This window comes from Vigna umbellata, chromosome 2 (genome assembly GCF_029865625.1).
Source record: "Vigna umbellata cultivar VRB3 chromosome 2, Vumbellata_1.0, whole genome shotgun sequence".
NCBI classification, from domain to species: Eukaryota; Viridiplantae; Streptophyta; class Magnoliopsida; order Fabales; family Fabaceae; genus Vigna; species Vigna umbellata.
Window position 1 is genome coordinate 38442001 of NC_142166.1, and position 15415 is coordinate 38457415.

The following is a 15415-nucleotide window of genomic DNA, read 5'->3' on the forward strand; positions in this document are numbered from 1 at the left end:
ATGTACATACATACATATATACATACATATGTATATATGTACACATATATACATACATATGTATATATATATACACATACATATGTATACATATATATATATATATATATATATATATATATATATTTCACTCAACAATAGGATTATATTTCCACTTGGATAACCTCAAATAAAAATATTTTTATAAAAATTATGGAATTATAATTATTAAAAATAGTGTTAACTTAAATACGAGAATAATTTTAAAATAATGTAATTAATTTGCTATAACATTTTATATTTTGTAAGATTTTCATTTTTATCAAAATTTAGAAAAATAATTGTGCATAAACTTTTCTGTGTATCTTACAAAGCTTAAAAAAAAAGCTGTTGAAAAAGTGCTGTGTACGGCTGAATAGTATAAAATAAGTTTTGAAAAAGAAATTTATATTTTAGTTGTTGATGGCTATATTTTTTTAGCAGAAAGTTTGTCCGCTGAGATGCATGCATTCGAAAAAGAATAGTAAAAAGAATTACTTAAAGAGTAAAGATCCTCACGGAAGAAACGTTTGGTTTTGATTAAATCAAATCTATTATTGTACTGCATATATTAAAAAGGCGGCTTAATAGTCTATTTTTTCTTTAGTTTTTTTTATTTTTTTTAAAAATGTCCTTCGTTTAAAAAGAGAATCAATTTGATCCTTCCTTAGTAAATATTGCGTCAAGACCGTCTCTTCCGTCAAATAGAAACAAACTGTATTAATGGATTGATGATTTGGCAAAAGATAATGGTAACGTGTTATTTTTAAGGTGTATGCGTGGTGGTGACGTGTTTAGTATTTTCTTTAATTATAATTAGGCTTAAATGCTTATTTCGTCCCCATATTAAGAGGTGAATTTTTGTTTAGTACCCAGTTTTAAAAGTGAAGACATTGAATCCCAAAATTGTAAAAATTGTATGAATAAAGTCCTATCTGTTAAGTTGGTAGTAACGACATTAACTTGACTGCACTTTTTTTCTCTCTCCTCTGTTCTTAGTGTCACATTTTTCTCTCTCTTTTCTATTTCTCTTTTCTATTTCTCTCCTGTGCACTTTTAACAGCCGCAACAGTTGTAGGAATTTCATGAATAAGGTTGTTTTCTTTAGGGTGGAACAGAGAATCAATAGCATAACCTGGACAAGATAAACTTAAACCAATTAACCCATGAAAAAGTAAGCGTTAAAACTAAGAGCATAACCCAAAGAATCAACAAATGCACAAAGCTCAATTAAAACTGCAAAACCAAAAACCCTAAATTAACATAACATACAGCAGCATATTAGGCCCACCGTAACACACAAATCTGCTTAAGGAATAACAAATTCAAGAATACTTTGCAAGAAAGTATTCATCCAGTGACACAAGAGTGGTAATGTCATCAGAAAGCAACTAAACTTCCATCATAGAAGCAGAATAAGTTACCTTTCATCAGAATAGGTTAAAATTGTATAGACAGGGAACATATGACCTTGAAACATTTGGCTACAATGAGGTTGCATAAATTTCCTCAAAGCAGTGGAATACAGAAAACTCCAACCAAATGTCATCCAAAAATTAAAAAGAGAAGAAAAAAAAGTACCAAACAAAATCAAAATATCAAATAACAGAGGAAAACACGAGAACTAATCCCACATAAAAAAACATCCATGAAAAATCCAAAAACTATCATCCAATGGGAACAAAGAACGTCGCAATCCACAAAGGCGAACTGCCTCCGGATGTTGTAACCTACTTAAGTAAATCAGCCACAAGTACATAGATCATATAAAAATTTGAGCTTTACAGATGATTATAAGCATAAAAAAGCATCCAATCAAGGATAATAATCATAAGGAGAGGAACCCTAAGATTCAAATAACAGAAAGATCCAAACAAAAAAAATACGAGCGAAACAAATCATTCAAAGCTTCGAATGAATCCATAAAGGGAGACAAATGAGAAGGAAACCCAAACGGCAGAGTGGTGGGCCTCTTCCTCCCTTCCCTTAACCTCTGTGGTCCAATTGATTCTCTCTCCCCACTAGTGTACCTCCGCTTCCTCGACCTCCCTCCGCCTCCTTCTCCGCCTTGACATCTGCGACAACAACATCCACGACCCAATCCCAAACCAAGTCGCCAAACCAACACCACTTCACTGCAACGCCCTCGACACGCCAACCCCCAACAACCCCCACCACTGTCGCAACACTCACAAGGACCAAAACACGAACCCTAGCTGCAAACCAGCCACCAACGAACCGCTGCCAGCGTCCACAACAACAACCGCTTCAAACTGCCTTAGGGCGACAACCTCAAGCTTCAAACCAACGAACCGCTTCAAACAGAGAGTAGGGAATGGAAGAGCGCCACCCAGCAACGAACCTCCGTCAGCGTCCATACCACCAAACTCGCGCCGTCAAACCGCAGCATCGAACCGGCTGACTGCCACCAAAGTTGCAACCCTAAGTCAAGAGTGAGTTCGACGAATAAGGGAGAGAGTTCTGCTTTTGGGAAATTTGAGCAACAAATACTCAAATTTTGAACTTAAAACATCCCAAGCATTACCGTAGGGCAAAAACCCCTCGGTATTCAGTTTTACCAATACATTACCGAAGGCATCAAGACTGTCGGTAATAAGCCTTCGCTAATACATACTTTTGTTGTAGTGCACCATCAATCGCGAAACCCCCGTGCACAACCACCCTTCACCACGTTCACCTCCATGGACACCATAAAACCTCCATCTCCATTGCCCAGAAATCTCCCCAAATCGTGTTTCAGTTCATCTCCTTCCACCACCACAGAGACCCAAATCAGAAAACTAAAACCACCCAAACCTTCATCGCGATCTCTTCCATCATTAACCAAATTCGCACAAGAATCGCAAACCTACAAACAGAAACTGGATCGAACCATCATACTCATCGCGCATCATCAACACAGAAACGAAATCACTGAAATCGCCAATCAACCCTTCTCTCTATCGCGAAACCCATGGAACAACAGTTGTGAATCGCATTAGCCATCGCATACCACTGTGTTTTGCCCAGGGAAAAAGAAAGGCAACTAACGTCAAGGAGAAGCTGACGTTTGCATTTAAAAAATCCAACGTGGTAAACGATAGAAAGAAAAGATGTCAACACATGGCCAGACGTTAGGCACGTCAGCTTTTTTTTTTAACGCCGTTAGTTTTGGAGGACCAAAATTAAGCTTTCCTTAAGGAGGAGGACTAAAATGTATCTTACTTTAAAAGAGGGACTAAAAACAAATTCGCTTGACAGTTAAGAAACTAAAAACATATTTAACCCTATAAATTATAAATCATTTTAAATAAAAAAAATTGAAAAAGTGGAAGTCTGTGGAGATGCACGACTTCAAAAAAAGAAGTCATTGTTTTTTTATTAATTTAAATGGTTTATATTTAATATTTTTGTTAATTTAAATTTATAATAAAAAAAATTGTTATTAATTAATTATAATTTGTAAAAAAGTATACTATAATAATAAAAATTCAAAAAAATAGAAATATAAATTTTTTGAATTTTTAATTAGATAATTACAATAATTATAGTTATAAATTATTTAATTGAAATTATTTTATAAGAAATTTAATTTAATTATAAAAAATAATTAAAATCATAAAATTTATTTATTTAATAATATTAAAAAAAAATTAATTATTAATTAAATAAAATTAATAAAAGAAATTAAAAATTAAAAAGAGTAAAGATGTGTGGGGTGTACGACTTCTCTTAAGTCGTCAATCTCCTACGATTTCAAATTTTTTATATTCTTTTTATGAAAAAAAGAATGGTAATCAATTATCATGTCCTAAAATCGATTTTTAAGTGTACGATTTTACCTTTGATCACGGTGTCAGAGTGAAGTTGTATACTGAGATACAACTTCTTCCGTATGAGCTCTCACTACTTATCTATTTTTCGTAATTCAAAATTTTTTTTGCCTAACCGATAATTTATATTATAATTTTACCTAATTTCGTGCAAAAACAACTTGCAAGACAGAGATAAACAAAAACGTGCATGAGAAACGAGAGATAAATAAATAGATACAACATCAGATTGACCTAAACTAGATCGTAAGACTTTTACGCTCGCACAGTTCGCGGCATTAATTTGTACGGTTTAAGAGTGGGTCATGTCTAAATTAAATCGAATTAAATTGAAATCATTTTTGAGATGTAATTCCTATCAAATTAATTTGATTAGACGGGAAAAGAATAGTTACGTGGAGAGAATTAAATGAAAAGAATTTGGCATTGAGTAATTGTTAATTAATACATAACAGAAATTGATATCGATCTTGAATCCAGTTAAACGAGTGTACCCCATCCTGAAACAGGTCTGGAATGTTATAAATTGTAATTATAATATTAGTGAGGATTGGAACTTGAAATGTTATGATGAAAGCGAAGTGGAAGAAGGCCAACGTCACACAACCTTCCATAACAACGTTGGAAGGTACAATGGTAATGACGCGGAACAAGGTTTGAAGATTCCTAGTCTCATTCTTTTCCAACTTTATCACCCTTTTCATCACTCTGACTTTTTTCTTAGAATATATATTTTTCTAATAAAGAATTATATATGTTTTTTACTGCGTATGAAAGCGAGGGATATGGTTATTGAAGAGAAGAGGGTCTGTGCTGGAGAATGGGTCAGCAATTGGACCTCTCATGGTTACCCTTTGAACTGGTGGATTCCTTCCTATGACCAAAGACTAGTCCGAGTACACAAAATCCACTCCACTTTTCTCAGTCAAACTTTCCTTTTCCTTTCTATTTTCTGCGCTTTCCCACCCTTCAAAAATCCCATATAACTCACCTCATCGCTAACCCTTTTCTCTTATGCTTTTGTTGGGTACATGGACAACATGGACAACATGGGAGACCCAAAGAACATCATACAAGAACTGCTACAAGGTTTGGAGTTGGCAAGGCAGCTACAAGTGCATCTCCACACGCCTTCTTCGTCCCGCGAAACCCGTGACCTCCTCATCCACAACATCATATCCATCTTTGAAAAGGCACTTGAAATGGTAAATTGGAAAGGTCCGGTGCCTGCCGGTGAGTCATCACAACTGCCCCTGGCAGCCGCAATCCGAATGTCAGACTCACCTATCAGCAGTAGTCCCCAAAGTGAAGACTCTGAGAGAGATTTGAAGGACCAAGACAACAATGCTTTCAAGAAAAGGTATATCTAATACCAATGCATATATATCTATCTATGCACCACCTTGCCTTTGCTTTTGTCATTTCATTGACTTCATCAACTTCTTTCCTCACAGAAACACTTTGCCCAGATGGACAAAAAGGATTCGGGTTACACCGGGAATGGGGGTGGAAGGGCCTCTTGATGATGGACATAGTTGGAGAAAGTATGGTCAGAAAGACATCCTTGGAGCCATGTACCCCAGGTAAGAGATCTTTAATATACTGTTATATATATAGTGTTGAACTAGATTTGTATGTATATATATATAACTATGTACTTTGTTCGTTTGCAGGGGCTATTACAGATGTACCCACAGAACTGTGCAAGGTTGCATGGCAACAAAGCAAGTGCAAAGATCTGATGAGGACCCTACAATTTTTGAAATCAATTACCGAGGAAATCACACATGCACGGTGGCCCACAGCACGGGTACTTCTTCAATAATTCCACTAGAAAACCAAGAACCAACTCTGAACAACACAAATCAGCAGCAGAATATCTTGCAGAGCCTTGAGCAGCAACCAAATGATTTACTTTTGAGTCTCCGAGACGGGTTGAGAGTCCAAACACAAAACCTTGATTCCACTGACCCATCATTTTCTCCATTCCGTTTCCCTTTATCAACAAACATGGAAAACGAAGGTCAGGTTTTCCCTCCTCATGTTCTTGAAAATTTCACTTCTCCTTATATGTCACCTGCTACATCCGGAATCAGCCACTTTTCTGTGTCTCCAACTGGGGTGAACAATTTTGGAGGGAACCAAAATTTGTCAACTTTTGAGTCTCATATCAATGACATGATCCCTGCTGTTACTTCTGCTCCAAACTCAGCAGCTGTTGCTTTAGAGTTTCCTTTCGACCAGTTTGGATTTGATGGTCAGAACCTCAGATTCGGTAACCCATGATTTTTCTGCCGAGTATACTCAATCAACTGAAATTGAATGAAAGTCAAAATCTATTATTTTTTTAAAATAATAGAATTAGAAGCATATGATGAAAGTGGAAAGATATCAGCAGGTGCTGTACGGTAACATTCTATAATTATATGACCCTTTTGAAAAAAAAAAGGCTTGTGTGTTTGTGTCGTAGGAATCTGCAATTCTAAAATTGCTTAGTCATTAAGAACTTTCCTTCATAATGTCAAGTTATCACAAACTCTTTTCTAATTTTTTTGGCTTTAATATCAGGATTTAACTTTATTCACAAAGGTACCTATTCAGTGGAAACTGGATGGTGAAAATGGTCATTTTCTCGAGTCAGAGGAAAGGGGAAAAAGATCTAAACCATTGTATTTCCTTCCAATTCTCTACAAATAAAATAAACAATCAGTTTCTACAGAACAGGTTAAGGTATCTTATCTTTGACCGTTGAAACGTTGACGCGGACAAACACAAAAACTAAAAGCTAACAAGATTAATGATATTTTGTTGAACAGTGATTTTAGTTGTGATTTTAGTTGTACAGTAGCGCTTTACACATTAAGTCGTAACTTGGATTGAAAATAAGAAAGGAAAAACTAGGGCTACAAATAAAAAAGTGGGTCTAACATTTATCCAGCAATATTGTCAAGGGAAATTTGAAAATACTTTTCCACAAACTATTATTCTTGAATTTCTGCTGACTATACTATTATGTTGCATGATTTTTCAAACTGAATTTCAAAGTTAATATTTCCTTAAAAATTAAAATGTGTGTGAAGAATTATGGGATATATAAACATTTTAATCTCTGATTTTTCACTTACGGTCAATTTACCTTTTATGTATATCATGAACAAATTCAAATATTACTTTAAACAAATATTCTTTGCTTTTTCACTTAGTGTCGTGAAAAATTAAATGAATTCGATCTCCAAGATTCACCCAAGTTGGATATCTCATGGTCTACAAAATATTTACGAATATACTTCAAATAATTGATCGTTGAAGTTCTGGCATCATTGACAATGAAATCTAAACTCATTTTTGTGAATATATATTTTTAGAGTATTTTTATATACTAAAGTAAAAATAAAAGATAATTATATAGAAATACAAATTTGTCCAGATGCAATTTGTAGTATTCAAATTGTGTGAAATTTAAATATATTTTCTTCACATAAAGAAGTTTGGTAAATATTACCCGGTCAAACAAAATGTTTCCTTGCAGTCCCTAAAAATTGCTTTCCACCACAAATGAGACAGGCCACCACAAATAATTGAGGGTTACTCCCTACACCACCCCACATTACTCTCTGTACCATCATATTTTTTAAAAATTTTAAAATATCCTTTATATTTTAAAATATCGTACACCCCCACATTTTTTCTTCAACGGATGTCGACATCCATTAAGGTTTTAAAATTCATTAATTTTTGAATAAACCTCAGAATCCATAATGAAATTACAGTAGAATAGTCCTATAAGCTTAGCTTTCTATGAATGGAGTGAAATACATGGTAAAATAAAAGTGAAAGGAGTGGTGGATGATTGCTTCCAATGGAGTAGTCTGAGTGAATGAATGAGTTATGATTTTCGTCTCCCATTGGTCTCTTTATATAGTGTTGGGCTTGGACTATGAGTATTTTGTTGATAAGATATTTCCTATTGATATATTTTCATATTAAATCAATTATCTTAAAATTATCAACTGATTTATCTCTTAAATTCCATTCATGTCCTTCTTAAGTTTTCAAAATTACAAAAAAGCCCTTGAAAGTTTCTTTAATTGTCCTTTAGCTCCTTCTGAATTTCTTAAAATTGTACCAAAGCCCCTTAATTGACCATCTTTGACCAAATTCAAACAGTTTTGACCAACTTTGGCTCAGATGGACGTGGCCAATAAGTCCTTGCCACGTGCAGTCCCCTTTCGATCCAAGTTTTTGAAGATTTAGGGGAATGGGAACTCTATGCCGCTGTGGAGAGGATGGAGGCACGACCTGCTTGCGCCACGACGTCACGCGAAGGAAAATGATTTTCATATGAATTCTAAAATATATGAACTGCCAAAACTGGTTTTCTACTTTTATATAAAAAAACACTAAAAGGACGTCAGAAAATGCACTTTCTGATGTCAATTAACCTTAGAAATGGTAATTTCTAACGTCAATTTACTATCAATCCACCCATTGGTCGCCTTCAAGTTTATGAATCTGGACACTACTGACAACTTTGTGAACTTAGTTTAACTTGTATACAACGAAGTCTTCGCATTAGTAGACATCGTTTCATACACATGCGCTTGGACGAAAGATTTTCCACCAACATCATAGATAAAATGTCCTTTAATTTGTTTTCTTCTAGTCAATCTTCCATGATGGAATCCACAACATGTTTAGTTTGAGAGACACTTGGGAAGTCTATTAATTCGCCGTGTCATGTTCATGTTGTATAACTTCAAAGGAAATCATCACAAGTAAGGTATCCCTAATTTCGGTTGCATTCAACTTTCTCCCGTTCAAACAATTTAACAAATACATCTAAACTTCACTTCATCATCACTTCTACCATCATTATATTAAACAAATTGTATAAATTATTCAACTCCTTTCTCATACTCAACATTGATGTGTAGTGAATTAATCAAATCTCAATACATACATATATATTGAAATTTTTTAAACAATTTCAGTAATATTTAAATGAATGATCACCTCGCTTTTGTATCGAACGTGTGACTTGACAACGGGTCGGGTCGGGTCGGACATGGATAATGCCTACCCGCTATTTAATTCGCAACAAAAAAATTCACTTGTTATTCGTCCTATTACTCGTCGGATACCCGTTTAAAAATTATTCGCAGGTATTTTAAAATCCGCAAGTACTCGTCACCCACATATATCTAAAAAAATATATTTTATAAATTTTTAAAATAAAATCTAAATAAAATTACAAAAATAAAATAAAAAATATAATATAGATTATAGATTAAAATTTAATTTTAATGAAATTTAACCTAATTCAAGAAGATTTATTTTTTTGAGTTTATTTGTACATATTGGTTTTGATATTGTTTTTCAGGTTACACGTGATTATAAAAGCACAAATAATATGCATATGAATATCAATACAGATACAATTAGAATTTTAAGATATGTAATATATATATATATATGTAATATATATATATATATACTAGTAAACTATTAAAAGGTGATTAATCTTTTTAAACTCTCTTGAAAAATTCAAGATTTAATAAATATAAATTATTAGTACTATCTCATTTTATATTAACTTTTAGAAAATACAATTTCTTTAAAAAAAATTATTAGAAACACTAAATAATTTTTGTATTAAATCTCAAACGTGAAAACTTAGGCCAGCTCGATACAACAACAATCTTAAATAAAACAAAATAAATCGATATTATTAAGCATATAATGAAACACATATCTAATATAAAAAAATAAATTTTTCATTACCAGCAATAATTATAGGCTTATACTAAAACTAAATTTTCAAGATAATAATACTAAATTTTCAAGATAATAATAGCAACCTCGAGACGTGAACAACAAGGACAATGCAATCTTTGATGCGTTTTAAAAAACTAATCAATTCCACCACAATGTAACAATATCTGGACAACAATGACTCCATAGAAACCGAAACTTTACCAACAAAGAATCAAAGGAATACATGAACTCCACCAATAACATAAAAAATTGATATAAACACTCACGATTTCACTGATTGGATGTTGGGCAGCACAAAGAATGGAAGTGCGAGGTTGAACCGCAACGCAGGAAAGTTTCGTGAAGAAGAATAAATGATGAAGATGAAGAAGAAGAATAGGAAGAAATTGCGAAGAAGAAGAATATGAAATGACAAGGATAAAAAAAAAATCACGAAACAGAAGAAAAAGAAGAAACTGCAATACTTTGGATTATTATGATCACTATGCAACTTTCATGAATATTAACCCTAGATAGAATTTTAAGCTTCAGTTTTAAAATAATCTAAATCTAAAACTCTGCTTTCAATGACAATCTTGAAATTTTGATGAACCTTTAGCTCTCAGTTATTTAGAACTTGAAGTCTAAAAGTTTTTATGCTATAATTTTCTCAATAATAAGGTTTATACCTTTTTCTCAAATAAAATAATTAAGAAAGAGAGAAAATTTTAAAATTTTAACGAAGCTTTAAGTCTCAATTTTTAAACAATCAAAACATAAAATTTGATAAACTTTAACTTTTCAAGAGTCGGAGTCTATAAATTTGCAAAACTTTTAAAATTGTTACCACGTTTTTATATGTGTCGTTTATTATAAGACTGAATGATATAAAGGTTATTTTAAAAGCCAATTGCCCTAGTGAAAATAATTTAAAAAATAGTTAGACCAATTATTTTTTTATTTATTTCATATATCTCTTTCATTTTTTAATTTGTTTCAATCAACTTTTTAAGTTTTATTTAATTTTATCTTTATTTTTTTATTCATTTTTTTGGTGAACATTAGTGTTCCGATAAGAAAAAAGAGGGTAAATAATGTAAAAGTGAAAAGGATAAAGTTAAAAACCAAAAGAATGACTGAGAATGTAATGCTTATATATATTTTGCAGCTCCTTAAATGCAATTAGTTTTGAAAGTAAAGATAAAACGGAGCACACCAAACTCAAATTTAAGCAGCTTAAAGTTGCAGCAATTAGTTGTGGAGGAGTGCTTAAATTTTGGAAATGGAAATATAATTAATTCATAGAAAAATTAAAGCTTGACAGTGGTCAATTACAGGAGAGCAGTCACTATACTAAGAACTACCTAATACTTGTCATGGAATTACACTACCGATTGCTGTAATAAAAATAAATAAGAAAGAAAGAAAGAAAATGATAAAAAGGTTGCAATTAAATCGAGTCTTCCCATCACTTCTCTGTTATTTGTACAGCCACGTACGTACAACACAGTAAGAGAAGAGAGAGAAATGCATGAATGGTGATGTTTGGTGTGGATTCTGGACAGGCATTACTCATCTTTATAGTAATTAGCAGAATGTTTGCTGGATTTGTTGAGCCAATTCTTCTGCACTCAGTTGGCATTCAATTCCAATCTATATACATACACACAAAGACATATCAGTAGTGTTAAAGAAACCACAATATTTAATAGACAACCTAAATTCACCTACTAAATATTCTACACATATGTCCTATCATATGCTGCTATATAAATTCCATACATGAATAATTCTCCAATTTAATAATTTAAATCAAAATCTCAACAATTTATATATTTGTCTTTTTGGCCATACTATGGGGACAAATATGTCGGAATGGAGCCTGGCCTCCCCATTCATGCAGTGAAAAAATATACAGTCAGTGTATCCATTTCTTTTATATCTTGCAATAAAGAACTACACAGTAGATAGCATGCAAGAAAAATAATTGATGTTAAGCAATCATTAAAAAGGAAATATGTTTTTTCATTGAGTAAGTGTGATTTTACACTTCATTGTAAATTAAAATTAAGACGTTGATAAAAACAATTGTCTTCACACTTTATCTTTAAACTTTAGTCATATATATATATATATATATATATATATATATATATATATATATATATATATACACACACACACATATGTGTGTGTGATGTAAATATAAGAACATAAACAATGAAGAAAACAAATGAAACAAACAAATATCTTGTGATAAACAAACAAATGAAAATCCAAGTGTGATAAAAGAAGAATATCTTGTATATGAGTTTATTTGACACTTTTACAACGTCATATATAATAAATATTTAAATATAATATTATTATTTTCATGTCTTATAACAAGAAATGTTTTCACTTAATGATTATACACGCACACAATGCAATGAATTTTAGTTAAATATAAATCTATAAGATAATTTACAGACATTTAATGTTAAAGATATTTCAATATTTCAAGTGGTCTATTTTACTATTTTTCATATATAAAAGGAGAAACTAGGTGAGACATATTTGAAGAGAAAAAAAATCTTAAATAAGAAACTTAATGTTAAAAAATGTTTTTCTTTTTAAAATGAACATTTTAGCCTCTTTTCCTCTTTTCCATTATTTAGGTAATGAATTGAACAATATTAAGAAAACAGAGCTTTTAATTTCAAATGAATTTTTAAGTAAAAACTGACTTATAAAAAAAATCATATTATAAACTTAAATTTTAAAGTGATTTAAAGGTAGGTATCCAGCTGGCATCGAAAGAACAACTAAATTTTACATAAGACAGACTTCACCATTTCCTCCTCATGTGACAAGGTACCATTGAAATTCATCATTGTCAGTCTTCCTTTTCATTTTCCATTTTCCATTTTTCATTTTCAATTCCATTTCCATAACACAAGTACTTAATCAATAATGTTCATATATGTGGTGTTTTACGTCTTTAACGTACGAACCTCATTATTATTAAATCAAGGAACCTATTATGAACATGAACAGAACACAGGGTTATGCATTCCAAGAAATAAGAGGATTATTAGCCGTTAACTTTTGTGTTCCAATTCGAAGTGTACCTTGATAGTGAATGAGTTTAGCATGGTATCATCAGCAGCACAATTAATGTTGACATGGAGGATTTCTAGCGCAAGATCTTCAAGTGCTGTGATTATCTTCAGAGCCTGTCCGGGAATTCGTTGAGACACCGTTTTGAGAAGAACGTGGGGCCCTGAAAACTTGACCTCCACATCAGCAGTGGCGGATTTGGAGTTTGCAACAAGCTCGTTGATGTTGTCGTTGATGGAGGAATTAGCAGAAGAAGTGGGAGAAGGGTCGAGAGAGTTGGACATGGTTGGTGAAATCATGTTGTTGTAGCCTTGTTGCAACCTTGGCCTGTAAGGACTTCCTGGTTGTGGAGTTCTTGGGCTAATGGGCAAGTTTAGTCTCGGGCTCAGAGGTGGTTTCCGAGGACTCAGAGGTGAGGGCCTTGGGCTTGAAACCAGCCTAGGGCTTAGCACTTCACTGTAAACTTTCCTTTGTTTCTTGGCCTCCAGGGCTTGGAGCACTTGCTGCAACTCGTTGATGTAATCAACCACACCTCCGATTATGGATGCTTGATCTCCCTAAAGCATAAACCATTGAAAAGAATTTAATATACTCATACGTTACAAATAATAATGTAATTAAAAGTCAACTAATTCAAGGAAACAAACTTGTGGTAGCTTTACCACAAACATCTATTTATAAGGGATTCAGAAATGCAAGGTGCACTTAATTTAATCTGTAAAGAACACTTTACACTGTAATATGAAACCAGTAACCATATATATTTGAAGTTATGTTTTTGTAAGATAAAACTTTAAACAAATAATGAATAAATACCCTAAATTTTCAATCATCTCGCTTGAAAGATGAAACAAAGTTTTGTTTCAAATTTAAACACGCAAGGCAAGCTATACGCTAAAAAAGACAGCTCACGTGCAACTCTGTACCAATGTGTCACATGAGGAGCTTTTAATGTTGCTCTCCGTTAAGTAATTAGTGTTTTATTTCAGAAATCCGTAGTAACTCTTAAATAAATATTTATTATGCATATTAGTGAGAAAAAAAAATAACGATAATTAAACAACAATACTCAAAACAGTCGAAAAAACGGTATCCTACTTTTCTAAGAAAACCTTTCAAGATAAAACTTGATGGTTGAAGAGATGTAAAAGAAAGTGAATATAAATAAAATAAAGACGTACCCGTTTGACATAAAAGCAAGGCATAAGCGACCTCAATACAGACAAGTGTTCATTCATCTGCTTTCTCCGGTTGCGTTCAACGGTGATGTGAGACATCCTTTGTTGTCCATCCGGGTTTGCTTCCTCTGGCGTGGTAGGAGTAAGCTTCTGTCTCTTGGTTTTTGATGAGGTTTCAAACTCAGTTTCGGAATAATCTAGTGGAGCACTTGACGAGGTAGACTTTTGAGACACCAATCTGGAGACATCCTCGTTCTCTTTGGAGACAGCAACAGTTTCTTCGTTAATGGGAGGGAAATGGGTGAAGTCCGATTCTAGGCTCTCCAAAATGGCGAAGAGATCGTCCCCACCAAAGTGGTCGCTCCCAAACTCTTTGTCGTCGAAAATGTCACATAAGTTGTCGTCCATGTTTGGAGGCTTTAGGAGTTTCCAATTGGATGGATGGATGGAGTCCGGGAAACCTGCGACGGAAGAGCCGGAAAAATGTCTTTGAGTGGGAAAGAGAATGAGAAAGTTTGGAGTGAGAAAGGGACACACAAAATGAGGTTTGTCAAGATCAAGGAAAAGGGTAGCGGAGAGTGAAGACTGAAAAGGAGTAAATATATGAGAGGGGTGCTGATGTGATAGTGACTAAACGATCGCCATCAACTACTACTGCTGATTGATGTTATGGTCCCTTTTTGAAAAGATGTGGTTTAAACCGTTAGATGCCTAGGGATTGATACAATCTCACGGGCTGAAGCCGAAGCAGAACAGAAACAGCAGTATCAGACTGTGCCAGTATTCAAAACTGAAAATTTTTGAGAAGGGAGCTTGAGAACGGAGAATAACTTGCATGTATTCTAAAGTACATAGTAATGATAAAGGTGTTGTGGTCTATAAAACAAGTGATGATATAGTTGCTTTTGGACTGTTAATATAATGCAAGTTTTAGATAGTTATTTGGCTCTTACAAGCACTCTCAGTTGATGTTATGAGCATATATATGGCCAATGAGAGTGTGGTTTTTACTATTAAGGACAGGAAAGAGGGGTCAAGAATCGCTGCGCATCCACGTTAGAATTCCCACTCATTAATATACCTCTACGTTACAATTTCCACTCATAAATACCTCTGCTCTCCTTCATTAATATGTCACTGAATTGTTTTAAAATTTGGGAAGGAACAGTGAATTATTTAAACTTGAATTGATGTCCATTAAATTTCTGGATGCTTTTTGTAATGAAGTTCAACACCATTTTGCAGGTAAGTACTGTAATTTCTCAGCATTTTATGAATGTCATTTGCATTAAAAATACCGGTCTTTCTGTGTGATATGGATGGTGCCGCTCGTTTACTAGTTTGTAATAAAAACACATCGATAAGGGAGAATTAATTAATTCCGCGTTTGGGTACATAAATATAATGCTATACTAACATAAATATTCTATATTTTTTATATATAAAAAAAAACTTAGAGACAACTGTAAACTTTATCAAAACCGATAAAAAAAATCCTAGATTATGATGGTTAATCGCCTTAATTTGCACTTT

At 33.1% G+C, this 15415-nt stretch overlaps 2 protein-coding genes across 2 annotated transcripts; one reads left to right on the forward strand and one right to left on the reverse strand.

The window, feature by feature from the left end:
• Window positions 1-4838: 4838 nt before the first annotated feature.
• On the forward strand, window positions 4839-6561 carry LOC124820330 (putative WRKY transcription factor 53). Its single transcript, XM_047292000.2, has 3 exons — window positions 4839-5211; window positions 5306-5434; window positions 5525-6561. The coding sequence occupies exons 1-3, from the start codon at window positions 4883-4885 to the stop codon at window positions 6135-6137; spliced, it is 1071 nt and encodes a 356-aa protein (XP_047147956.2). The 5' UTR covers window positions 4839-4882; the 3' UTR covers window positions 6138-6561.
• Window positions 6562-10880: 4319 nt separating this feature from the next.
• On the reverse strand, window positions 10881-14817 carry LOC124820329 (transcription factor SPEECHLESS-like). The gene is made up of 3 exons (XM_088107968.1): window positions 13886-14817; window positions 12716-13261; window positions 10881-11258 (listed from the first exon to the last, which is right to left on the reverse strand). The coding sequence occupies exons 1-3, from the start codon at window positions 14288-14290 to the stop codon at window positions 11193-11195; spliced, it is 1017 nt and encodes a 338-aa protein (XP_087964094.1). The 5' UTR covers window positions 14291-14817; the 3' UTR covers window positions 10881-11192.
• Window positions 14818-15415: the final 598 nt, after the last annotated feature.

What these genes read in the sequence shown, in the direction of transcription:
- LOC124820329 (XM_088107968.1), bottom strand. Translation starts at nt 14,290, where the DNA reads ATGGACGACAACTTATGTGACATTTTCGACGACAAAGAGTTTGGGAGC. An exon ending in CTTGCTTTTATGTCAAACGG is followed by an intron (nt 13,262 to 13,885) that starts GTACGTCTTTAT and finishes TTTATGCTTTAG; the next exon opens with GGAGATCAAGCATCCATAAT. An exon ending in TAAACTCATTCACTATCAAG is followed by an intron (nt 11,259 to 12,715) that starts GTACACTTCGAA and finishes GTATGTATATAG; the next exon opens with ATTGGAATTGAATGCCAACT.
- LOC124820330 (XM_047292000.2), top strand. Translation starts at nt 4,883, where the DNA reads ATGGACAACATGGACAACATGGGAGACCCAAAGAACATCATACAAGAA. An exon ending in AACAATGCTTTCAAGAAAAG is followed by an intron (nt 5,212 to 5,305) that starts GTATATCTAATA and finishes CTTTCCTCACAG; the next exon opens with AAACACTTTGCCCAGATGGA. An exon ending in CTTGGAGCCATGTACCCCAG is followed by an intron (nt 5,435 to 5,524) that starts GTAAGAGATCTT and finishes GTTCGTTTGCAG; the next exon opens with GGGCTATTACAGATGTACCC.